The sequence below is a fragment of the Festucalex cinctus genome, chromosome 3 (assembly GCF_051991245.1).
Source record: "Festucalex cinctus isolate MCC-2025b chromosome 3, RoL_Fcin_1.0, whole genome shotgun sequence".
In the NCBI taxonomy this organism is placed as follows: Eukaryota; Metazoa; Chordata; class Actinopteri; order Syngnathiformes; family Syngnathidae; genus Festucalex; species Festucalex cinctus.
The window spans coordinates 24,927,217-24,952,275 of record NC_135413.1 but is presented as its reverse complement, the minus strand read 5'-3'; the positions used below and the strand labels follow the sequence as shown (position 1 = coordinate 24,952,275).

General features: G+C 39.4%; 2 protein-coding genes across 2 annotated transcripts in view; both read left to right on the top strand.

Annotated features, from left to right (window-relative positions):
* Nucleotides 1-16,606, top strand: part of otogl (otogelin-like) — a 43,664-nt gene extending 27,058 nt beyond the window's left edge. Inside the window, exons 37-57 of the mRNA XM_077517044.1 lie at nt 849-1,026; nt 1,113-1,255; nt 2,275-2,298; nt 2,388-2,480; nt 3,373-3,562; nt 3,642-3,859; nt 3,997-4,138; nt 5,397-5,582; nt 5,802-6,014; nt 6,769-6,873; nt 6,951-7,058; nt 8,000-8,101; nt 8,200-8,304; nt 8,371-8,411; nt 8,502-8,568; nt 8,682-8,860; nt 10,812-10,916; nt 10,992-11,111; nt 12,381-12,426; nt 15,163-15,242; nt 15,315-16,606. Coding sequence (XP_077373170.1) covers nt 849-1,026; nt 1,113-1,255; nt 2,275-2,298; nt 2,388-2,480; nt 3,373-3,562; nt 3,642-3,859; nt 3,997-4,138; nt 5,397-5,582; nt 5,802-6,014; nt 6,769-6,873; nt 6,951-7,058; nt 8,000-8,101; nt 8,200-8,304; nt 8,371-8,411; nt 8,502-8,568; nt 8,682-8,860; nt 10,812-10,916; nt 10,992-11,111; nt 12,381-12,426; nt 15,163-15,242; nt 15,315-15,515 — 2,646 coding nt within the window. The 3' untranslated portion in view covers nt 15,516-16,606. The remainder of the gene's footprint in view (nt 1-848; nt 1,027-1,112; nt 1,256-2,274; nt 2,299-2,387; nt 2,481-3,372; nt 3,563-3,641; nt 3,860-3,996; nt 4,139-5,396; nt 5,583-5,801; nt 6,015-6,768; nt 6,874-6,950; nt 7,059-7,999; nt 8,102-8,199; nt 8,305-8,370; nt 8,412-8,501; nt 8,569-8,681; nt 8,861-10,811; nt 10,917-10,991; nt 11,112-12,380; nt 12,427-15,162; nt 15,243-15,314) is intronic.
* A 3,934-nt stretch (nt 16,607-20,540) lies between these two features.
* Nucleotides 20,541-25,059, top strand: part of ptprq (protein tyrosine phosphatase receptor type Q) — a 45,603-nt gene continuing 41,084 nt past the window's right edge. The window contains exons 1-6 of the mRNA XM_077517042.1: nt 20,541-20,632; nt 20,744-20,915; nt 21,238-21,573; nt 21,775-22,080; nt 24,328-24,591; nt 24,673-24,833. Coding sequence (XP_077373168.1) covers nt 20,786-20,915; nt 21,238-21,573; nt 21,775-22,080; nt 24,328-24,591; nt 24,673-24,833 — 1,197 coding nt within the window. The 5' untranslated portion in view covers nt 20,541-20,632; nt 20,744-20,785. The remainder of the gene's footprint in view (nt 20,633-20,743; nt 20,916-21,237; nt 21,574-21,774; nt 22,081-24,327; nt 24,592-24,672; nt 24,834-25,059) is intronic.

Sequence of the window (25,059 nt, the reverse complement as noted above, 5' to 3'; positions counted from 1 at the left end):
AAAGAAAATATTTAAAAAGTAACCATAAAATGTCTATAAACAAAAGAAGGGCAGAAAAAATACCATTAAAAAAAAACTTTATTTAAAAAATTGTTTTTTTTTTTAAAAAAAAGCCATGAAATTGATTAAAAAAAAAAAAAAAAAAGCAGAAAAGAAAACGTTCAAACAGTAAATGTGAAATGTCAACAAAAAAAAAAGAAGACAAGCCCCAAATTACCATAAAATGTTCCAATAAAAAAGTCAGGAAAAACTATTTTTTTAAAGGCAGAAAGCAAAATATTTTAAAAGCACTTATAAAATGTCCCAAACCAAAAGAAGAAATCCTCAAAATCACCATAAAATGTCCACAAAATTGTCAAAAATGTCAGAAAATTGATAGCAAAAAAAAGTAAAACAAAAAAAAGAGACAAAAAAAGACTAAAAAATGAAGAAGAGTGGCAGAAAATTACCATATATCCATAAAATTGTCAAAAATGTCAGAAATTTGATAGAGGCAGAAAAGTCCAAAATATATGATAAACGAATTCCAAAAAAAATACATTAAAAAAAATCAAAAAAACAAATCGGAAAGGTAGAAGAAAATGAATTTCTATGTATGGATGCTGCGCTCCTATTTTTGTGTTGTGGTGCAGCGCATATTAGTTCTTGGGTCCTTAGTACACTAAGACACTGTTTCATCCTTCTCTAGCTTCAAAAGTGTTGTGGTTCCAGACAGATTCTCTGTTATTTATTTGGCCTAAAATTGCTCTTTTTGACAAGTAAAATTTGCTGACCCCAGAACTATATTTCTGTTCTAACTATATTGCCCATTCTAATTGCGCATACGTCTATGCTCCATCTCCCTTCAGCCTCCATACGTCTATCGTATCGACGAGTGTGCGGAGCTCATATGTTTCAACGGACAGCTGCTGCTTTACAACGCATCCTTGCATTGCCGCGTCAACACCACTCGACCTAGCTGCAGCCTCTTGGGCCTGCCTGTCCTCATCAACATGGACCCCTGCTGCCCACAGTGGCGGTGCCCTTGTAAGCCGCCACGTTGTTGCTCATTGATCTACGCTGATGGTGCAGATTAAACAAGACGGATGATCAAGAGCGGCTTATTTTGCCAGGTCGCTGCACCGTGATGTCTGACCTACGCGTGATCACGTTTGATGGCAACAATGTGGCCTTGTATGACAACGGCTCCTACATCCTGGTTAAGCTGCCGGGAGAGACTATTATTGGCACGGTAGAGAAATGTCCAACCAGCCAGGTAATAAATAGCACTGATTATATATAGCGTGCGGCCCACTCCGTTCTGTTATCTGGCCCACCAAGCATTCACATTATCTTGAGTCCTATAAGATTTATTGTCCTAATTTTGCTGTTTTTTTATGAAATTGAATAATTAATTTATTATTCTTTTTTTCCCCCATTATATATATAGTAAATAATTGGTTAGTTGTTGTTGTTTTTTAAATAATAAACTATAAAGGTAATAGACAATTTTACTATTTTGTATCCATCCATCCATTTTCTAGACCGCTTATTCCTCACAAGGGTCGCGGGGGGTGCTGGCGCCTATCTCAGCTGGCTCTGGGCAGTAGGCAGGGGACACCAATCGCAGGGCACACAGAGACGAACAACCATCCACACTCACACGCACACCTAGGGACAATTCGGAGCACCCAATTAACCTGCCATGCATGTCTTTGGGATGTGGGAGGAGACCGGAGTACCCGGAGAAGACCCACACGGGCACGGGGAGAACATGCAAACTCCACCCAGGAAGGTCCGAGCCTGGACTCGAACCGGAGACCTCAGAACTGGGAAGCGGACGTGCTAACCACTCAACTACCGTGCCGCCCTATTTTGTATCCTTTTAATTAAATATTTAAAATATAAATTTGACATAATTTTTATAGTAATATTATAGCCAATTCTCACTTATATGATCCCCAGTTTTAACAAGATGTTTAAAAACATTTTATTTTGAAGGGGACATATTACACATTTTGTCACCCACAATTTAAAGCACTTCACAAGTGTATTATTAATTGTTCTTATAGGCAGCACGCATATTAAACATTTATATTCCCTTGAATATGTTATTGGAATTTTGAAACTTTTTTTTTTTTTCAACCTGTAGCCTGTTTAATTTGATTTGTATAGGGCGTGTAGTTACTCATAAACCACATTCATATATCAAATGATGTCATGTGTTTTTTTTTTGTTTTTTTTAGAACATTCTGCATTATTATTCTCAACATGTTGTTTTTCTTATCCTTCCAGAGCGTAAACTCAATCAGAAGACCTGTGAGTGGCGCACACACGCACAGTTTGTTCCTTTACGATTGATTTGCTTGTTTGTGTTCATAATGTGTTTTAATTTTCTTTCTCCATAGAGTCAAACAGGTGGAACATCTGGTCTGTGTTTCAAGAAATTAAATATCACAACCCATTCCGACCGTATTGTTATCAATCGACTGGATCGAAAGGTGACCCTTTTTAGCTGATTATAAAAATAATTTATTCCATTTGAATATCCTTCAATTCTTTCAAATATTATTTTAGTTACAGGTGCATCCCAATGAATTACAATTATGGAAAATGCAATAAATTTGTATTGCAAAAGTTGAACTCATTATTACAGTATATAGATTATAAATTCAATTTATAATAGTGCTGTCAAAGTTAGTGTTAACTCATTGATTAATCACAAAACATTATCGCATTAATCACATATCCACGCAGATTAATAAGACTATTAATTTTGACCGCAGATGATTCTTTACAGCCGATGGTTACGTTAAAGGGAAGCTCAGATTGTGTTTGAGCACTAAACAAAACTATAAAGCATTTAATAAATATTTGTTCATGTCAAAAATATTGGAGAATTTTTTTTCCCATTTGAAATGATGAAAGTAATTAACTGATTAGAAAAATAGGAAGATGAGAGTGTGGGGTGGATCAAAAAATGTTTAATCATAAAGGTTAATCATAATGTTAAATGTCGAGAGAATTAACTCATAACAGGGCAAAACAAAAATATTTATTAAAAAAGCCTTTTTAATTAAGTGATTAATCGTGATTAATCAAAATTCTAAGATGTGATTAATCTGATTTTAAAAAAATTGTCTGACAATTCAAATTTATTTTATGATTATAAAAATATTTTTGAAATATTTTGGCTTGATTTTTATCATTTTGATGATTAGAGCTTACACTTGAGATATAAAAAAGTTCTTGTGACAAGAAACAGTCAAAATTATTTCAACATCGAATATCGATATACAAAGTACGAGTTCCACTTTTTCAGTTCAACTACGGAAAGTGAACTTCTCCTGAACAATTCATTATATTAAGATGCACCTGTATGTACGTGTTTAGGTAACAGTGAACTACAGGCCCACCAGGCTGCCATTTTCCCTCCACTCTCTTCATGTGGAAGACACCGGCACTATGTATCTTATCAAAACGCCTGGCCGCGTCAGCATGCAATGGTATCACAGCACAGGGATCATGGTGCTGCAGTACGTCACGCCAAACGAAGCATCTGTGCCCACTCGGGGCCTGTGCGGTAAGACCCGATGGGGGGGAATCAAAACAAACGCGAGCTGACATTTGGAGTTGACCCCGTGTCTTACCCGTCACGGCAGGTTGCTGCGACGGCAACCCGGAGAATGACCTGAGGTTGCCCAATGGCACGGTGGTGAGCGAGGTGGGAGACATGATGCTCTTCCTGCAGGCCTGGCGGGTCCCCGTGCCCGACGAAAGCGAGCACACTCGCAGGGTCGGAGACAACTGCACCGTCGGGGACTGCTCCATCTGCCTCTACATGCTCCACCAGAGAGCCTTCACCCCGTGCCATAGCAAGGTGTGTCTTTTGGAAGCACGGATTTGCCTCCTGACAATCCTCCCCCGCTATATAACAGCAGTGTCACTGTTATTGCATCATCGTACTCTCCACCACAATGAATAGAGAAATATGACAATGGTTCGAGTGTTGTGCAGGTGCCTCCGGACCAGTTCTGTGACATCATGTGGGCGGGCGACCTGCATTACAAGGACCATCAGTGTGACTTCCTGGCGGCGTACGTGGCTGTCTGCTACACACACCAAGTGTGCATCAGCTGGAGACAACACAATTTCTGCCGTGAGAACACAGATGCAGTGAAACCTTGACTTAAGAGTGCCCTAACTTGAGAGTCTTGTCAGTTAAGAGCCTTTTTTTTTTTGCTAGTCAACATTTAAGGTATGACTGCGCAGCAGATACAGCGTTGGTCAACCTAACTGAAAAAAAATAATGTCGCAATGAAGGTACTGTAATGCCCTCACATGTGGGCAAGGTGAGCCATATTCAAATATACAATGTATTTAGGAAGACTAGGTATCGATTCCAGTTTACTGAATTGATTCAATTTCGATTCACAAGAGTTCAGTTTGATTCGATTTCGATTTTTACCGAATTACATTTGGTTCGCTTCTTTTCAATCCGATATCAATTAATTATGGAATATTGATTCTTCTTAACTCATTCACTCCCAGTCATTTTCACTGAAGCAAACCCCTTCGCTCCCAGCTGTTTTCCTGGATTTTGACTTATTCTGCAAGGCCCACATAATATTGTGTTCTATTGCTATAAAAAAATGGATCCTACCTAAATCAATATTGGAGTGTCTTCTTTCGTCAGGAAAAAGGTATATTTGTATCTGTTTTGCAGAAATTAGCATTAGAATATAGCTGTTTCATCATTATTCAAAAATCTGCTTAGAAATGTCGGAAAATCAGCTTGTTTTCACATGGCCCTGGTTGATCTCTTATACTCTGCTGCCACCTGATGGCCGTTTTTGTAATAACTAACATTGCTTCAACCGTTCTTTGCAGTAGAGAGGCTCTTGCATAAGAAAAACATAATAAAAAAAACAAATACATCTTTGGGACATTTAAAACACTTAAAATAGAACGTATTTATACGTTTTTTGGAGCAAATGAGTTAAATGTCAAGGACATGATAAAAACTCCACAAATATTGCATTCCAAAGTAAATTTTGACACGTTATTATCACTTAGGTGTTACACAAACATTGACATCAGCAAGGACGAGATTTCATGTAAGAAAATACTTTTCAAATCACGTGAACAGTAATTTCAAGAAAACTAAGATTAAAAAAAGGCCTTTCAAACTATTTTCTTAATAAGTAATGGGAAAAAGAGATATTAAAATAATCGATTCATGGTTGTATGAATCAATATTGGGCTTGAAAGGGAAAACTGATTCAATATCAATTGCTTGATTTTTCTAAAACACCAGCCCTAGTACTTATTAGATCCCTGATGAACAAATTGAGTTACAAGCTCGATCACGGAACAAGTTAAACTGAAACCCTCAAAGCTCATCACTCTTCCGGCAGCTCTGCGGTGCCCCCCCGGCAAGGAGTACCGTCCTTGCGTGAACACCTGCGCAAGCCTCACCTGTCTGAACAGGGACTACTACGAGGAGACCGCCTGCCCCTTCGTCCGGGAGGAGTGTGTTTGCCGCGGCGGGACTCTCTTGCATCGCGCCGATTCCCTGCACTGTGTGACTGAAGATCGATGCGGTGAGTCGCACTGAAAAAAAATTAGACACCTTCACCTACACCTGAAAAATACCTATTAGACAAAACATGGAGAAAAAAAACTGTAATGCAATTGAGGATTGCACCAAACTAGTTCAGAACTTTTTAAACCAGAGGCAGCCACCTCCAAATTATATATGCAGGAAAAACCCTGGATTAGACCACTTTGCTCATCTGTGAATTAGCATCTGGTTTCCGCAGCTTGCACGGACAACGAAGGCAGGCCCCGGGCCCCCGGCGAGATTTGGAACGGCTCCGCTCAAGGCTGCTGCCTGTACAAGTGCATGGAGAACGGCTCGGTGCTAGCCGTGGAGCCCGACTGCGGTTTTGTCCCGACGCCGATGTGCGAGAGGCAGGGAGAGTACGTGCTGGATGTACTGGAGGAAGGCGCTTGCTGTCCTAAGAAGATCTGCGGTGAGTTCAAGTGTCAAGGTGAAACACTGTAAAAATGTTTTAGCGTGTTTGTCCTTACCTCGGTTTTTGTGCCATGGTTTGCTACATTTTCAGTAAGTGATTTTTGTGCATAAAGAAAACAACCTTTTCTTTCAGATCTTGTAGTGTACTGAAAAATATAAGTTCTCTCAAGATAATCGCTACTTAAGCGAAAATGCTGATACTGCCTATTATCTCTTGACTATAGTATTCATATAGGGAGGACCAAAACTGCCAAAATTCAAAATAAATAAATGACTAAATAAATAAATAAAAATGGATGTAAAAAAATATAATTTGAAAATTATATCCCAAAAAATAAATATAAAGGGAAATAAAAAGAACAAAATATTAGGGGTGTGCCAAAAAATCGATTCATAAAAGAATCGAGATTTAATATCCAAAAATTGATTTTATTTAAATTAGAAATGAAGAAGAAGAGGAAAAGGCAGTTGTAGCCCACATGCTGTTTTTGCGGAAAAAGGCACTTACAATACAAAATTAATAAATCTTTAAAAAAAAAAAAAAAAAAAAAAAAAAGACACTTTCTACAGAGAGGTAATTATTTATTTATTTAGTAATGTATTTTTATTTATTTATTTACTTATTTAGTTAGTTATGTATTTAGTTATTTATTTAGTCATTTATTTAGTCATTTATTTTTATTTTGGCAGTTGTGGTCCGTACTGCCAAGTCAAAATATTATTAAACATCTCAGCATGTCCTTTCTTTCCAGATTGCAACATGACCATCTGTGACAGTGAAGCACCCACATGTGACGACGGCGACCGACTGGTGATCGGTTACAGCGCCCTCTCCTGCTGTCCGGAGTACAGATGTGGTGAGAAACTGTGTTGTCCACATTCTATGTTTGACATACTTTGCCTTTAAAGCTGTGTTGTTACCAACCTTCCGCAGAGTGTGACCCCGCGGCGTGCCCACCCGCTCCATCTCCCAACTGTAGGGAAGACCAGTTTTTAGTGGAGATACGAGGGGGGAAACTGTGCTGCTATTCATACCTCTGTGGTAGGCTTGCGATTTATTAAAAACTCTTGGTGTTTTAAACAATTTCATGTTTGTGATGTGCTATCACCACACACTGTGTTGACAACTGATTCTCCAGTTAGACGATGAGGGTGTTTCAGCATCATCATGTATCATCCAGTATAGTTGCTTTTAAGAGTGGCTCTGTTTTGTTACACCACTGAGCTGAACCTGTCATGGTTTACTGAAGTGGTGTCCAAACTACGGCCCAGGGGCCATTTGTGGCTCGTCATCCATTTTCTTAAGTCTAAAGACTATACCTAAAACTAAATTAAAATTTCTCGTCATTTTTTTAATTAACACTGCAACAAACCCAGCTAAAAATAACTATTACACTTGATTGATTTTTTTTTTTTTTTTTTTTTTTTTTTTTATCATATATGTTTTTATTTTAATTTTTTTTATGTTTATTCGTATAATGGCTGCTTGTATGCCATTAAATTGCCCCTCGGGGACAAATAAAGTGTATTTGAATTGAACTGAATTCACGTGTATAAAAAGTGAGACAATGTCAAAGTGCTCCTTTTTTTTTTTTTAGTAAATTTTGTAACCTATTTTTATTTATTTATTTTTTTCCTCTGAATGTTAACTACTGTTTCTTGATGCTTATGTGTTGTCTTTCCTCGTGTAAAGCACATTGAGTTGCCTTGTGTATGAAATGTGCTATACAAATAAACTTGCCTTGCCTTGCCTTTATCCTTCAATTTTTGTGTATTGCGGCCCTTGAAGGAAAAAATCTGGACCGTGTAAAGTAACCACCCTGCTATGTCCCAGTTCTTGCTCACAGACAGTTTGAGAAACAGACAGCTCACAAAGGATGTATTTAAAAAGTTTTTTTTTTTTTTTTTCATAAAGTGTCCTGTGACTGTTTGCTACGCCTCCGTCAACTGAAGGGCTATAATGGTGCGTTTGTGTGTGCGCAGTGTGCGACACGTGCACGGAGCCTGTTCCAACTTGCTCGCGTGGAGAAATCCTGGCTGTGGATCTGAACACCACCCACAGCTGCTGTCCACAATATCTTTGTGGTGAGCGGTGCCGCCATATGGGCATTGTTACAGCTTTTTTTTTTTTTTGTATTTAGCATTGCGAAAGCTGTTGTTATTTTAACTATTTTACTTTCCAGTGTGTGACGTCAACAAATGTCCCAAATCATCCGTGAGCTGTCCACCGGGTCTTACTTTGGTCGAAAGCACTCCGCCTGGCTATTGCTGTCCGCAGCAGCACTGCGGTACATAAAGACTTGAGTTTCAAGCTAGTTCTTCCTTTCACATGATATTTTTTTTTCCCCTCCCAGAATGTCAATGTGAGGACAGTGCTCTCCAAGTGTGCCAGCTTGTAAGTAAGCTGCATTAAAACTCGAAAGCAGGGTTTTGTTCACACCGAGACGGCGGAATCGCTTTAGTCAGGCCTTTTATCTTCTCTCAGGGGGAGGTTCTATTCGAGGTCCCAGACATCAGCAGCGGCGACTGCGGCTGTCCTCGACACGCGTGTCGTATGTGGATTGCAAGCAGAAAGATGCACAATTTGTGGAAAAAAAGTGTTTTTACTCTTTCCCTGTGCTGTAATGATTGATTTCATGCATGTGTGTGCTTGGTTTTTTTTTAGAGAAAGCGGAGGTGTGTCTTTTCCAAGGGGTGACAGTGCTGGGACCGGGCCAGTCCCTTGTTCAGTACTTTGAGGCACAGTTGTGCTACACCGTTCATTGTCTGCATCACAGAGATCCAAACACGGGCTTCTACGCTATGGAAATCACTTCGGTCAACTGCTCCCAACAATGTGAACCTGTATGTATGCAGCGTATTTATTCCGTTTTCATAATTTAGTCTTTAACTCATTCACTGAGGCAATCCCCTTCGTTCCCAGCTGTTTGACAGGATTTTGATAGATTTTTCAAGGGCCCCAGAATATTGTGTTCTTTTGCTGTACCTACCAAAAGAAAGATTAGAGTCTCTTCTTTCATCAGGAAAAAAAAGTATATTTCTATCTGTTTGTTTTGCAGCAATTAGCATTACAATATAGCTAAGTTTCATCATTATTCACAAATGTGTTTAGAATTGTCCGCGACCATTGTGAGGAAGTAAGTGGTTAAGAGGATGGATGGATGGATGGATGGATGGATGTTTAGAATTGTTGGGAAACAGCTTGTTTTCAACATGGCCCTGGTTGATCTCTTATACTCTGCTGCCACCTGCTGACCGTTATTGTAATTACTACCATTGCTTCAACCCGTTCTCTGCAGTTGAGAGGCTGCATCAATGTCTTCTGTATGCTCTAGCATTAAAAAAAAAAAAAAAAAAAAAAACATTAAAAAAAACATATAAATATGTCTTTGGGACACTTAAAATTTTTAAAATAGAACGTATTTATACATTTGTGGAAGCAAATGTGGTAAAAGCAAGTTTCTTGTTTGTTTTTATTTCGTTTGACTTTTGTTTAGTTTTTCCGTTTCAGTTAGTTTAAATTATTATTTTTTGAGCAGATTTGTTAGTTTTGATTTTTCATAAATATTTCGCTTGAGTTTTTATTAGTTTTAACTAGTGCTGTCAAAGTTAAAGCGTTAACTAATTAATTAATCACAAAAAATATATTAATCATGTTTTAACGCAGATTAATCACATGACTAATTTTGACCACAGATTATCCTATATCTTGACAGCGGATAGCTACGTTAAAGTTAGCGCAGGTTGTGTTAGAGCAATAAACATAACTACATGAATTAAAGTAAAGCATTTAATAAATGTTTGTGTGTGACTTTCAGACTATTTGTTCATATCAGACTACTGGGGACTTTTTTTTTTCATTTTAAATTATGCAAGTAATTAACTAATTAGAAAAAGAGGAGGATGAGAGTGTACAGTGGATTAAAAAATATTGATGACGTCCTTATAACATTAAATGTCAAAAGAATTAACACATAAATACTCTTCAAATTTGGCGGGCAAAAAATATTGTTTTAAAAAAAACTTTTAATTAAGCGATTAATCAAAATTCTAAGATTAGTTTTCTATGTTGTTGTTTTTTTTTTTTGTATATATGGAGTAGTTGATGAGTTAAAGAGACAAGCTACATAAGATTAAAAAATAGAGGTCACAATATGTAATCAGTAAACGACTGTTCGACCTTTCTTCTTCTATACGGCCAAACAGTATTACGGATTAAATACATTTAAAATAAATCCCAATAGCTCAAGTACAAAATTAATTATTATTGATAGTTTTACAAACGTAAAATTCCTTTTCCGTTTTTTTCAAAGTATTCTCATTTTTATTTTAACATTTTTTTCCTCCAAATGTATTCCAAGATATTGCATTAGTTTTTCTTCATTATAATAGCTTTGGAACACACATACCAATTTTTAGAATTACAGACTCCGCACATGATGGCCAATTAATCGGCAAATGTGTGCTTATTGCTCTTATACTGTGTGGTATTCTCTTCACATAAATGAAATCTCCTGAAACGATGGTGTCGGTTGTCGTACTAAGACTGACCTGTATGAGGCAAAATTGTGCCACAAGGCATCCAGACTGCCGGAAAATGATTTGCGATCGTAAATATTGAACAGGTTTAACATTTACGATTGTCGCCTCAGACAGTTTTCAAACAGATCAGGGAGAAAAAATAACTCTTAACAAACCAGATACTCTAAGATAATCAGTCAGGATAATCCTTGAGAGACATCCAATAATCGGGCTTTGCCGACTTATCGGAATGGCTTTCCTCCTGTCTCAACAGAACCAGGTATACGCGTCTTCCACTGACCCCCAGGTATGCTGCGGCTCCTGTAAAAACATCTCCTGCATCTTCACCGACGACAATGGAACAACCGAGCTTTTTGCCGTGAGAGCAAACAAAACTGAACGAAATGCCATTTTTGAAAGTTGAGGATGAGTGCAATGGTGTGCGTGCATGCAGGTCGGAAGCTCCTGGGTGGAGAACTGCACCCGATACGACTGCATGGAAACGGAGGTGGGAGCCGTGGTGCTGGCATCCGGCGTCGTTTGCCCACCATTCAATGACACCGAGTGCATTCAGGTTGGGGACCAAGGACAGACGGTTTTGACTCAGTATACGAGATGGACAAAAGTATTGGGACACTCTGCTCCAGACAGTAGTAATAATAATAATTTTATATATATATATATATATATATATATATATATGAACATTAGCTTAGCATGTAGCTTAGCATGCTAAGCTATCCTAACTTAATATTAGCATTAGCATACTAAGCTCGCACTGGCATGTGCTTAATGCTAGATTATCATGTTAATGCTAGCTTAGCTTGCTAATGCTAGCTTACATGCTAGATATATATATATAGAGAGAGAGAGAGAGACAGTCCCACAAAGTTGTTAATTATAAATATATTATCAAAGACTACTACTACTACTGTACTATAAATCTACACACCCCTTTTTCAATGCAAGGTTTTGATGATCATTTCAAAACCTTTTCCACCATTAATGTGACATACAACCCGCATAACTCAATTGAAAAAAAGAAGGGAATGAGGGAGGGAAAATTATCAAATGAGATTGTGATTGCACAAGTGGGCACACCCTCACAACTGTGGCTATATTCAGAATTAATTACTCACATTCAAACTCATGGTGAATGGGAGTCAGCCCCCCACAGTCATTTCAAGTGTCTCAAATCAAGTTTGGCTGCTCTAGTAGGCTTTTCCTGACATTTTAGTTGTCACATCCTACAGCAGAAGCAAAGTTCTGCAGGGGTGTGTAGACTTTTTATAACCACCGTATCCCACCAGACATCCTCCCGACTGTTTATGATCCAATTCGTGCTGTCACTAAATATTTTTAGAATCGATTAATTTATCGATTATTCAATCAATTAAACAACTAATTGGATTCAATTCATTTTTTTCTCGTGATTTCTGTTTATGAACCATTGACTGGTGTTTATTTTGTATCTCATATTCATACAGTAATTTAAAAAAAAAGAGCGAAAGACAGATTGTTGTACTATGTTACCAGTTTGGTCAGTTTTCCAAAGTAAAAACATGTTTATAAATGTTTGATTTTGATTAAACACAGAACATAATCAAGTGACCAATTACTGTTGATATGCAGAAATCAAAGGGTTTGGACAATTTTTTATTAAAAGATGTTTCCAAACGATGACTTGATTATTAATATAGTTACTTGTGGATGAATTGATTAATTTTGACGGCTCTATATTCTTTTTTTTTCTGTTTTGGTCTTCTGAGCTGGCAGACCTTGTCAAAATCCAGATACATGACCACAAGATTTCAAATAAGCAACAAATATTTTCTCTTTGCAGAATGGCGGTGTAGTTCAGACCTACGTGGACGGCTGCTGCAGGACATGTGAGTCTCTGCGTTTATTCATGCTTGAGAAGGGTGAGCGCCTTGTTGCCTGACAGCAGATGGGCTTATTGGCTGAATTTTTTTATTTATTTTTTTGGTGGGGTGTTGTAGCAATTGGCGATCAATCCTGATGCTTTGCCTGTTTTTTTTTCATTTCCCCACAACCTGCGGCTTTTGTCTGTTGATCGGCAGCCGGGAAAAGCGAAAGTTATAATCATCTCTGCATCAATAGTGTAATGGTTCGCTTCGGGTGCTCGTAAGTGGATTGTTTCTTCACCGCTTCTTTACTGCTTTGACCTTGCAGTTGCTCCGCGGTGAGGATGCGAGCTGGCTGCAGAGATTCTGGTGATCTTAAGGCATTATGGGATTTTTTTTTTCTTCTTTTTGTCGATGAGGTGTGGAAGAGGAAGCAAAATCCACATGCATGCTTCTGGGCTGCATCCTCTCTGTGCCGTTTCTTTGCCATGTTGACTTCTTGATGTTTTTTTTTTTTTTTTTTTTTTTTTTACTGATTTGTGTCTTCTCCTGGCGCTTTCTTTCTTTGCTGTCCTGACGACGCTACCAGGTGCTGGAGTGGGTGTTTTACCCCTTACCGTTAATCCCGTAACCCCCACTGGTAGTACTAACTGTGACACAGGTATGTGCTGCTTGATATAAGATAATGAGGCCTGATCCAATTGATTGACTTTCAATCCCCACCGTAGCCAAAAGCAGTCTGAGCACCCCACCAATAAAATACATGCTGCTGGGCAACAAAGTATCCGGCTCACCGGATCTGTAATAGAATGCGTGCGCATGGTGTCTGTGCATCTCACTCTGCTTTGTCTATCCTTCCCTCCTTCCTCTCTTTAGTTTTTCCTCTGGTCTCTTGAGATCTCCTTAATTTGTTGGAATTTAGAGGTTTCTGGGGTTGGCATAAGACTCTGGCTTTGAAACCACGCAGGAGGTGTTTGGTTGGTGCTGGATTTCACTTTGATGGACTGGATGTACTGGTTTCTGTGGATCTCACTCTGCCTCATCTATCCTTCCCTCCTTCCTCTCTTTAGTTTTTCCTCTGGTCTCTTGAAATCTCTTTAACTCATTTACTCCCAATAACGTATAAATACGTTTTTTTAATGTTCTAAGTGTCCCAAAGACGTATTTATATGTTTTTTTGTTTTTAATGCTAGAGCATACAGAAGGCTTTGATGCAGCCTCTCAACTGCAAAGAACGGTTGCAGAAATGGTAGTTATTACACAAACGGCCAGCAGGTGGCAGCAGAGCAAAGGAGATCAACCAGGGCTATCTAGAAAAAAAGCTCAATTACTTACAATTTTAAATAGATTTGTGAAAACTGATGAAACTTAGCTATATTCTAATGCTAATTGCTGCAAAACGGAAACAAATAGAAACATACTTTTTTTCCTGATGAAAGAAGAGACTTTAATCTTTTTTTTTTTGATAGGTTGCATGCTTTTATAACAATAGAACACAATATTCTGTGGGCCTTGCAAAATCAGTCAAAATCCAGTAAAACAGCCGGGAGCCAACGGGATTGCTTCTGTGAAAATGGCTGGGAGTGAATGAGTTAATTTGTTGGAATTTAGAGGCTTCTGGGGTTGGCATAAAACTTTGATTTTGTAACCATGGGGAAGGCAGGAAGTGTTTGGCCGGTGCTGGATTTTACTTTGATTTATCTTTCTTTTATTTTTATCTTTTCTGACCTTTTCTCTGGTCACCTGACCGTTTGAACGTCACGACTCTGGCAAGACTCTGAAGTATCTGGTTAAGGTGAAGGGTAATGGGATTTTTATTAGGTTTTAGGTGAATTAATGAGTATAAATGTACACATATTTGCACTCACGCGCACGCACACACATACGCGCACGCGCAGATACGCGCACGCACACACACATACACGTAAAAGGAAAAAAAAAAAAAGAGAGAGAGCAATGATGGATGATAAGACGTTGAATCGGTAAGACTACCGAATGAACAATTCTGAGCTCTCTCTTTATATTAAAAAAATAAATAAAAAATGCGTGTGGATGTCCATCCATCCATTTTCTTGACCGCTTATTCCTCACAAGGGTCGCGGGGGGTGCTGGCGCCTATCTCAGCTGGCTCTGGGCAGTAGGCGGGGGACACCCTGGACTGGTTGCCAACCAATCACAGGGCACATAGAGACGAACAACCATCCACACTCACACGCACACCGAGGGACAATTCGGAGCGCCCAATTAACCTGCCATGCATGTCTTTGGAATGTGGGAGGAGACCGGAGTACCCGGAGAAGACCCACGCGGGCACGGGGAGAACATGCAAACTCCACCCAGGAAGGTCCGAGCCTGGACTCGAACCGGAGACCTCAGAACTGGGAAGCGGACGTGCTAACCACTCGACTACCGTGCCGCCCGCGTGTGGATGTGTGTGTATTTATTTATGTGTTCTTCATCATCATTTGTGCATTGATAATAACTTACATTGACTCTGGTTGAGGTATGCGGTGGTAATTGTGCACATTTATTGTAACAACAATAACAATTTGCACACAATACTGCTTAGTTTTGGTTCATAGAGTCATGTACAAGTAGCATGCCATGGCTGAAATTCAATGGGAAGTCAGCCATTTTTTTTTTTTTCAAAGTAACCATTTGGGGTTGGGGGATTCCAGGGCTTGTACTTTGATGAATTCAATCAAAAAAAGAAGAAAAAAAAAGTCCTCCTTTTGTGTTTTTCCGTGAACATGAGTACAGGCAAAGAGGACGGTAAGACATGCAAGCGAGTGGCCATCCGGACCACCATACGTAAAGATGACTGCAGGAGCAACACACCAGTAAGAAAACGCACGTACACAAGATGACACAGCCCATCACCATTTCATACATGAGCCTCTACCTCATTGCAGGTGACGGTCTTCTCCTGTGACGGCAAATGTCCGTCGGCCACCATCTTCAACTTCAACATCAACAGTCACGCCAGGTTCTGCAAGTGCTGCCGCGAGAACGGACTGCAGACCCGCTCGGTGGCGCTCTACTGCACGCGCAACGCCACCAGCGTGGAGTACCGCTTTCAAGAGCCGCTGGACTGCACCTGCCAGTGGAACTGAATGGTTCCCGTTCCGGCAGGGAAATAACAGGGCTCAATATTTGTGATGATGGATTGACATAATACATAGAAGGTATCGTATTAGATTTTGTACAGCACTTAGAGATGAAGGTAATTCAAAGGGGACATATTATGCAAAATTGACTTTTTAATTGCTTGTATACAAATAGTGACGACTCTGAAGTGCCTGTTCTCCTATCAAATGTTCAATTAAATAATTGAGTAAAAGTTTTGTTAGCTGCGTAATTAAAACAATGTTCTTGTGATCAAGCTGTTCAGAATTTTGCACCTTAGTGATGTCACTCAAATGAGGCAGAATGGGCACCCCCACAGAGCTTGAGGTCGGTTTGAGTTTTTTTCTTTAGAGGTTGTTTTTTTTTCTTGCCTCCATTGCCAAGTTCTTCCTTTATGTGGTTTTGGTGGTGGGATGAAAGTTGGGCTCCCAAAATAGGCCGATTTCAGGAAGACACAAAGCTGTGAAAAGTATAGATATTGTTCCTTGGGGTATTTTACCAAAATTAAGTCACCTCGGAACTATTTTATATTGAGGAGAAAAAAAAACACCCGCATGCATAATGTGTGTCCTTTAAAACATACAGTATGAAATAGGGATCCAACGATATCACGAATATTGTGATATTGCGATATTAAAACTGCCACAATATATCATCGTCGTCCTGTCACGATATTAAAAGCAACATATCTGTTAAAAAAAAAAAAAGAAAAAAAAAAAAAGGCAGGCTGATTTCCATTTGTGCAGTTCTAGCACCCTCTGGTGGATAGTTTTTTAATGCAGTATAATTTTCACAAGGCATGTTTTGGCCCTTCTATGTTTAAAATTCATGCTAATTGTCAGATGTGGGGGCACGTAATATGCTTATGTAATATGCTTATAAACTGAGTCAATATGTGGATATACAAAAGCACAATATTGTGTGTATTTTTTTTAATACAAGCTCATTTTTTACGTTATTGTGACCTTTTTTTGTGTCGCCAACCTCAGCACAATATCGTGATAATTATCGTATCACGATGTTTGGATATCGTTACATCCCTAGTATAAAATACACAAATACAATAGACTGAATTTGAAATTGCTAATCCATTTAACCTATGTGTTCATTTTAAGACCAAATATGATTCCAGAAAAAGAAAAACAATTTTTTTTCTTCAAAAAGTCATCATCGGTGTGTAATGGTGCACATTTTACATTTATGCTTCTTTTTTTTTCCACTTATAGAAGTACAGTCGCTAAAACTCAATAGTCTTTCTAATTTCTTACTTGAATAGGGGAATAAAAGCTACAAATGTGTTTTTGTCTGAATTATTACTGTACTTTGCCGCAGCACTTATTTCAGGGTGCTTTTGCACTGTTGGTCCAAGTGCCCAATTAGGATTTAATACCTTTATTTCCAAGTACATCTCAAGGGATATACTTGTACCCAGTAAAAGGCTGTGTTTACACTGATTGAATGAAACAAACCAACTCAAATTGCACTTAATAACGCCACAAGCATCAACAATGCACAGTAACAACACGACAGTAAGCAATAATCCATAAACAATACAAACATTCTTTGCATTGCATTCAGTTGGTCTGGCGTTAACATGTCTTGTTAACATGTGCATTTTTGGCCTCTTTTTTTTTTTTTTAAATACATTTTTATGTTTATGGGATGGAATGCAACTGAATGTAGACATCTCAAAAATGATTTTTTTTTTTTTTTTTTTTTTTTTTTTTTTTTTTTTTTTTTTGTGGCCATGTTTACATTTCTCCAACAATCCAGCACGGAAGCCAAGTTTGTTACACTTCGGTGCATATCTTTTGATGACCTGCAGTCTTTTTGAGCAAACAACCTGATTCAGCATGTGTAGTGTTTATGTCCGAGCGGTTATTGCCTTTGTGGGAGTCACTTTTCCATAACCCAACTTCAAGTTCGCTTTCTGTGCAGTGCTGCGACTTTTCTCCCTTTCACATTCTCATCATTCCTCTTGGCCAAGTGGGCCCGCCACACCCGGCACAGCTCACAATTTAGATTATAGTTGTGTATTTATATTATACAGTGTACATGGTGTTTTGTATGAAAAAATGAAGGCTCTTCAAACATATGCTCATAAACAAGTGGCACATAGTGACAGTGGGGCTGAATTTTTGGACATACACACCAGATAAGCTAGTAGTTAGCCTAGCTTCTTCTATTTCGTCTTCTAGTACTACTTCGCTTTCTTTTTGTATTTTCTGGCAGTTTCGCAGCTTGTGATACAACGACAGACGGATATCGTCATTTGTGTGATGTCTGACAATTAAAAATCACTTAAAATATTTGGGGGGGGGGGGGTATTTACATTGCTAAGGCCACATCTTCCCTCCTCTCCTGCCCTCAGGGGCCAGATTGTGAAGTGGCCCTGCATTGTCATGGCGAAGTGCTCTTATTCCAACATAAAAGCCATAACAAAGTGGGCTGAACTCCCTCGCGCGCACGCACGCATCATCATGCAGCTTTCTTGGATTGTAACTTCGACGCTCCAGTGACACAAATAGTAGTGACACGCTTGGGACTTTCCATTGCCCGTTGCCGATGTTTACACATTCTGCTGTTTTGGGGTTTCTTTTTGAGCCTGCTGGCATACACACTCACATAGGATTGTCACCGAGGACTGCAAGTTTGATCTGTGAGATGAGCTCTTTCAATGGGTACGACAGAGCATCTTTGTTTGTTTGCTAGTTTCTTCCAGGTAAGCTCGTTGTTTTTATTCACTTCTCTCTTCACTTGCAGCACTTGGAGTGACTTTGCTCGTCCTCAGGTGGTCTCGCTTACCTGTGAGCAGCCTTCGAACCCGGTGGAGCTTGACCTGTTGTTCCCATCTTTCCTTTCAATGAAAAGTCCGGATGGCTTTACAGTGACCTGCATGAGAGCAAGAAACCGCCTGGTAGGAAGTTTGCAGGTTTTATTTTTTTTTTTTTTTATGGAGAGCCGCAATAAAGTGCAATCTTTGCAGGTGTATGTGGAGTCCGTTGGCGCCTTTGCATGTCGTCCTGACTGCAAAATCTCCTTGCGACTGGCGGAGGACACTGAAGGCTACAACGTCACATTGAGAGCCTTTAAGAGTGGCATCACACTTGAGGAAAAAGGTTTTCATTATGGTGAGTTTTTAAACTAATTGTAAAAAAAAAAAAATGTATGTCAACTGGATTTGAAGTTTTCAGTTAAGTTGCAATTATGTTGTTCACAGTGTGAAATGGACATCAAAACATAAATTGAGGTACAAAAATAATGGTTTCATTTAATGTATTCCAGTAGAAGTTAAATAGTATTTTATCAATGTATAATTTTTAAAATTAAATTTATCTTGATGCTATTTAAATTCATGTAGACTTCAGTATTTGGTTCTCTACTTTTTATTCATTTAGTCCTAGTTGTAAGGTGTTTCTTTTCTTCGTAACAAATAATAATTCTGATTTTCCGTCTTTTAATAATGTAATTTAAATGACTTTGTTAGGTATATTTTGTCTTTAAATTCGTATATTTAGACTTCTATTACCTCATTTAGTTTACCTCAAGAAGTTTATTGCTACTTCTGTCTTTTATTATTTTAATTTTTACTTTATTGTTAACGAACCTGTGTATGTTTGATTTAAATTAATTTATTAGTCCTATTGTATATAAAAGGGGATTGTTTACTTCTTTTTCAGTTTTAAAATATTTGATTGTTCTGTCTTGTTCTTCCTGCTTTTTCAAATTTAGTCTGTTGTAACATTTCTTTCTTTTTTTCCCGTTATATTTTTAGAGTTGGCCTTGGCACATTTATAGCTATCGCTTATACTTTAACTCTGCCTCTTTTGTCAATTTATAAATCATAAATCATTCTTTACAACATTTTTCCATCATCAGTCATTTTTATTGACTTTCAAACATATTTAAATAATGTTGCACATTCCAAATATCCTTTTAGCCCTTCTTCGATTTTTGTGTTTCAGTTCCCGCTTCCCTGACCTCCTTCCACGTGTCCACCAGCGCCACCGCTGCCATCCTCACTTGGAAACTTCACCCCGAACAAAGTTTGTCAACATGGAGTCTATACAACGCACACACAGGATCTCTGATGCACGTCTTTGACGTGGTTTCGTCAGAGTCGCCGTTCACGGCGAAAAGTCTCCTTCCTGGGACACTTTTCAAGTCCAAACTTGTGATTACTTCTTTTCTAAAACACCTCAATATCACGTTGAGACAGAGACTGAGCATCCGTCTGGAAACAGGTAGTACAGTGATTGCCAACTAGTGGAAAATACTCCAATCTTTGTTTTTTTTGTCATAGAAATGTTATTTATAATGATTTTTCACAGAGGTAGTGAATTTGAGAGTAATATCAGACAAAGGCATCAATATTACAGCGTTTATTTCTTATTTGTATTCACCAGTTACGTAACTTACTGCTAGCTAGCTAATGTTCATGTTTTTAGTTCATTGCCACACAGACTGGCTGGCCAATGGGAGAAGCTGCTACACTCTAAGCAGGACAGCGTTGGCCCGGAAAGATGCTGAGCACGTTTGCCAAAAACGGGCCTCTGGAAGTCATCTGGCTGAGCTGAAGACGAAGGAAGATTTGCTTTTCGTGTCGTCTCATCTGCCGGGACATGACGCCCGGTTACTAATGTGGATGAGACTCCGTGACACGCTGGTAGGCCAAAGAACATCATTGGAGCTTTTGAATTCCATTGGTTTATCCCTGGGGTGATAGGTCAATGTGCCAGAAACAGCCCTCTACATAATTTTATTAGGGAAGTGAAGTTGAAAATGTTCTTTACAATAATATGTCTGACGTACCCCAACTAGTCTAAACAATCTGATTAATATTGAGTTTGTAGAATTTGAATTAAGCAGAAAAAGCCACCTGGTTTTGTGTATCTCGGGGGCAGCCATTTTGCCTTGTAGCCTACAGCCACTTGCTGTCACCTAAAAATGACATCATAGTGCCCAAAGGTTGCAAATGTCACATGACCAAACTCAGAAACAGTGAGCCATTGGTCGTTACTTGCACTCTTAGATGCCATTTTTAGTCGACAGGAAGTGGCAGTACAAGGCAAAAATTGTTGCCCCCTGAGATAGATAAAAACAGGTGGACATTCATATTCCATAAACTCAATATTTATTGGAATGATTTGCAACAAACCCAAACACTTTTTTGCTGTGGCTTCTTCGCCGCCCTAATATCACTTTTCTCCCACAGGAAGAGGGACAACTGCGGTGGGATGGCTATAACCTTTCCAATATGATGACATCATCACCGGCAATCGATCAGACTGACTGTTTTGCCCTTCAGAGGAACGCCACGGGACCGGGATACTTCCCAACTACAGTTTTGTGTCACACCCCATTACCTTTCATCTGCCACTATCAAAGTAAATAAATACTATCTGTCTTGAAAGGGCACAGGGGGTATTCGTGTTATAAAGGAACAATTAATGTTTAATTACAATTCCTATGTTAACCAAGCATTTTGTGGCCCACCGTGGATACTAAAAATAACGTTTGATCCCGCCTGCGTCGTTATTTAAAAAATGGGTGTACACTTGGTCGTCCATTTTAATCGGCAGCCGGGGGGCGGTGCTGCATAAAATGTCAGCCTCCATCGAATAGCTTCTTATTCCTCAATTGTAATTTCACTTGACATGAAAGAACATGAATGCAAAAACATTTTGTAACATTTTGGCTCCTCCACAGTCCCTTCAGTGGCGTCCACGTTCACATTTGACCTCATTCAAGTGACCGAGCGTCAGGTGGAGCTTCGCTGGAGCGACCTGCCGTCCCTGAACTCACCGACCGATGGCCCGACGTATGACATCTTCCTTCAATATCAATGTGAGGTCGCAGGAGAGCCAATTCGGTGGCCAGAGAGCCTCCATTTAAAGAAACCCGTCAGGGTCCCCGTCTCCCTGGCGTCGAGAGGGGTAACAGTCACGGGTTTGTCTCCGGGGAGCGTGTACTCCTTCACGCTTCAGGCATCTCACTCCGCAGGTGCTACTTGGACTTTGGGACAGACAAGAGAAGCTTACACGAGTAAGTCAAAGCCCGGGTTAATAAACTGTCATGCAAGCTGGAATGTCAATTCTAATTTAGTAAGGATAATTGTTCTATTACTTCTGCTAGTACGTTGAATTGTCTTACAAGTAAGGACAAAGAGGGAATGGACTTGAGGCTGGATATCAGGTATATTGACTGACCAAACGGCTTCACACACAGTTCTTCTCCTTATTCCAGAACCTTCTCCTCCACAAAACATCACCATTGGGCTCAGAACAGAGACACAACTTGACCTTCACTGGACGCTGTCAGACTTCCAGTCCAAGGCCGGATGGCGATTTGTCATTCGTTATAAGGACTTGTCATCGAGTGAGGTGGAGATGGTTGGGATGGCCAACATCTCCAGGTCTTCAGCTAGCAGTGACTTCTTCTCTGCTCTGATTGGAGGACTGGATGCTGACAGGAAGTACAGCGTTGAGGTACGCACGGTCACGCGACATGGGATGGAGAGCTGTGAGCAGCCGCCTGTGATTGTACATGCAGGTCTGTTGGGTTTCTTTTCATTTCTCCTGATTATGTAGTAGTACAGTGATTCACAATACGACTCCCGAAGAACTAGGGATGGGCCAATTATGTGTGTCGATATTTGGCATTTTGAGCGGTGAATGCTTGTGAATTGAGCGAATTTAGATTTGTAAGAGGTTCACAGACAGTTTTTACTTGTCGCAAAGACATTTCAAACATTTTCACTGTCAGCGAAGACGTTTGGAAACCTTTTATGAGCTCTGACGAAACCCCCAAATTAGTTACATTCGTATGCATTTGTTGCTCAGTGAGATACAGTGAACTTTTTATTTGTGGATTTATTTAAATGTCCACTTTATAAAAAAAATTGTGCTGACATGGGAACTCCCTACACTTTTTATTTTTAAAAATTAAAAAAAATAATAAAAAAATTTATGGCAGCACGGTGCATGACTGGTTAGCACGTCCGCGTCCCAGTACTGAGGACTCGGGTTCGAGTCCAGGCTCCGACCTTCCTGGGTGGAGTTTGCATGTTCTCCCTGTGCCTGCGTGGGTCTTCTCCGGGTACTACGGTCTCCTCCCACATTCCAAAGACATGCATGACAGATTAATTGGGCGCTCCGAATTGTCCCTCAGTGTGCTTGTGAGTGTGGAGGCTCCAGCACCCCCCGTGACCCTTGTGAGGAATAAGCGGTCAAGAAAGTAGATGGATGGGTGGATGGATGGATGGATGGATAAAATGAAGAAAATTATGTTGGAATTTTATTTTAAATTTTAAATTTTAATTTTAACTTTATTTACAGTAGAAAACATTAGAGAACTATTTACTTGCTTAGTTTTTAATTTAGCTTAACATGCTGATGACCATGGAAGCTCCCTGCAATTTTTGTTGTCAATTCTTTATTTGTCTCTGTCCTGTGAAAATGAACTGAAAAAATGTAAAAACATAATAATTAAAAAAAATAAAAAATAAAAATAAAAACATAAAGTAAAAAAAAAAAAAAGAGACAAAAAATGGACCAGGACAGCAGCGATATTTTGAAGAAAAAGTTTTTTTTTTAATTTGTATTTATTTTTTTATTTTGGAGGTAATATTTTCTCTTTTACTGCAAATGAAGATCGGCTCGAAATATTGGTTATCGGTCTCATTGACAACTAATAATTGGTATTGTATTGGCCTTGAAAAAACATATCGGTCTATCACTACTTTGAACAGTTAAGTTGTACTTGACTTTAAAATTCATATCATTTGCATTTAATTTTTAAGAGTTTTGTACATTTTTCATGTACCTTTTATGTGCAATAAATTTCAATGACAGTCACAATTAAGGATGGGCGAGTACCGATACCAGCCTTTTTTTTCTGAATCAATAAGAAACGTATAAATTCAAAGTCCTAACCAATGCTGTCACTATGTCATTTCATCTCCATTTGCCTGGGGAATTGTCACAGACGGTGAAATCAGCAAACTCAGTTAGTCACCTGGTGGACCCCCACCATTATGGTCGGACGCTTACAAAATGGCACATCCATCAAGCACCAATTGATGATGTCATTTATGTGACACACAAAAAAAAGTCTTTCTTCACATTTGCGTCGCGTTCCGGCCTCACCTGTTAGTTACTAAGCAACTGCTGTCAGCACATGACAGATTGAGTTTCCAGCCGTTTAAAGATGTATGATCCCCGTAGAGCCTCGGCCAGGGAGAATGACCAAGCGCGTTTCAGCATGCTGCTCCCGAATGTGACTGTGACTTTATTTTCGAGAGTGTGCGTGTGCGCGTGTGTTCTTTAGCTTGTTTTCGTCCTCCTGTGCTCACACCAAGATCCTGTATGGAAATTGTTAAGTGTACCTGCCACAAAGTACTGGACTTGTTACCTGGGTTAAACTACACTACTACAGCATAAGCATTCATTCATTCATTCATTCATTCATTCATTCATTCATTCATTCATAACGTGAGGGGCCCTGAATGTAGTCAAGTGGTCAAATATGTCCGCCATTTCTTCAGTTTGTCTGTTGTACGTGGCATGCAGGGGCTTGTCTTTCAATGACCACGGACAATGTCCATCTGGCTCCTTCTCCGTACGAAGCTTTTGTTGCCTGAGGTATTCACGAAGCAGTTCAACCAATTTATATTTCATATTATTGTCAGCTGTTGTAACATGATCCTAAGTTTGAATATAAACCTGTGGTTAAACATACAGGAGTACAACTAAATCTGCATTTTAACTGAACTGGACCAAACTTATCTTTTTTTTTCAGGCCCAGCAGGAGTGTGCGGCCTCCGTGTGATACACATTAACTCCACGTCTGTGTCTGTGAGCTGGGACGTAGCCTCTGGCGACTTTGACTTCCATCGAGTCACCGTGGCCAACGCTTTCGTCACCATTGGCGTACTCAGCGTGCCGAAGGATGAGAGTGTTGCTGTGGTGACAGGGCTGGCGGGGGGCTGTACTTACAATGTAAGTGCCCAGAGAGTGAGGGGGACCACTTCGGGGCGCTCCGCCTTTGTGACCGTCACCACGGGTACGCAGAGTACATGTTATTCAAGTCAAGGACCCCCGATTCACAAATGTCGAATGACGTTACCCCTTTGCTTCTCTTAAGTGCCCACTCGTGTGAGGGCAGTGCGTGTTGTTCGTGTGTCGGCACGTGCTTTCTCAGTGCGATGGCAAGAGGCCGCAGGCTGTGTGGATCATTACCGAGTCGACCTGCAACCAAATCAGGGGAACGTTACAGTGCACCCAGTGAGCGATGGATACATTCAGGTACATTTTGGAGCATAGTCACGTTCACAACTATGGGTTATTTAGTTTTCAATAAACCTAAGAAGATGTCTTTGAACAATTTTTAATTAATCACATGACCTCAATAGTTAACTCACGATTAATCGCAAATTTTATATCTGTTCTGAATGTACAATAAAATGTACAATCAAATATTTTTTAAGTTTTCATATTCTTGTTCACATAAAAGTAAAAAAAAAAAAACTAA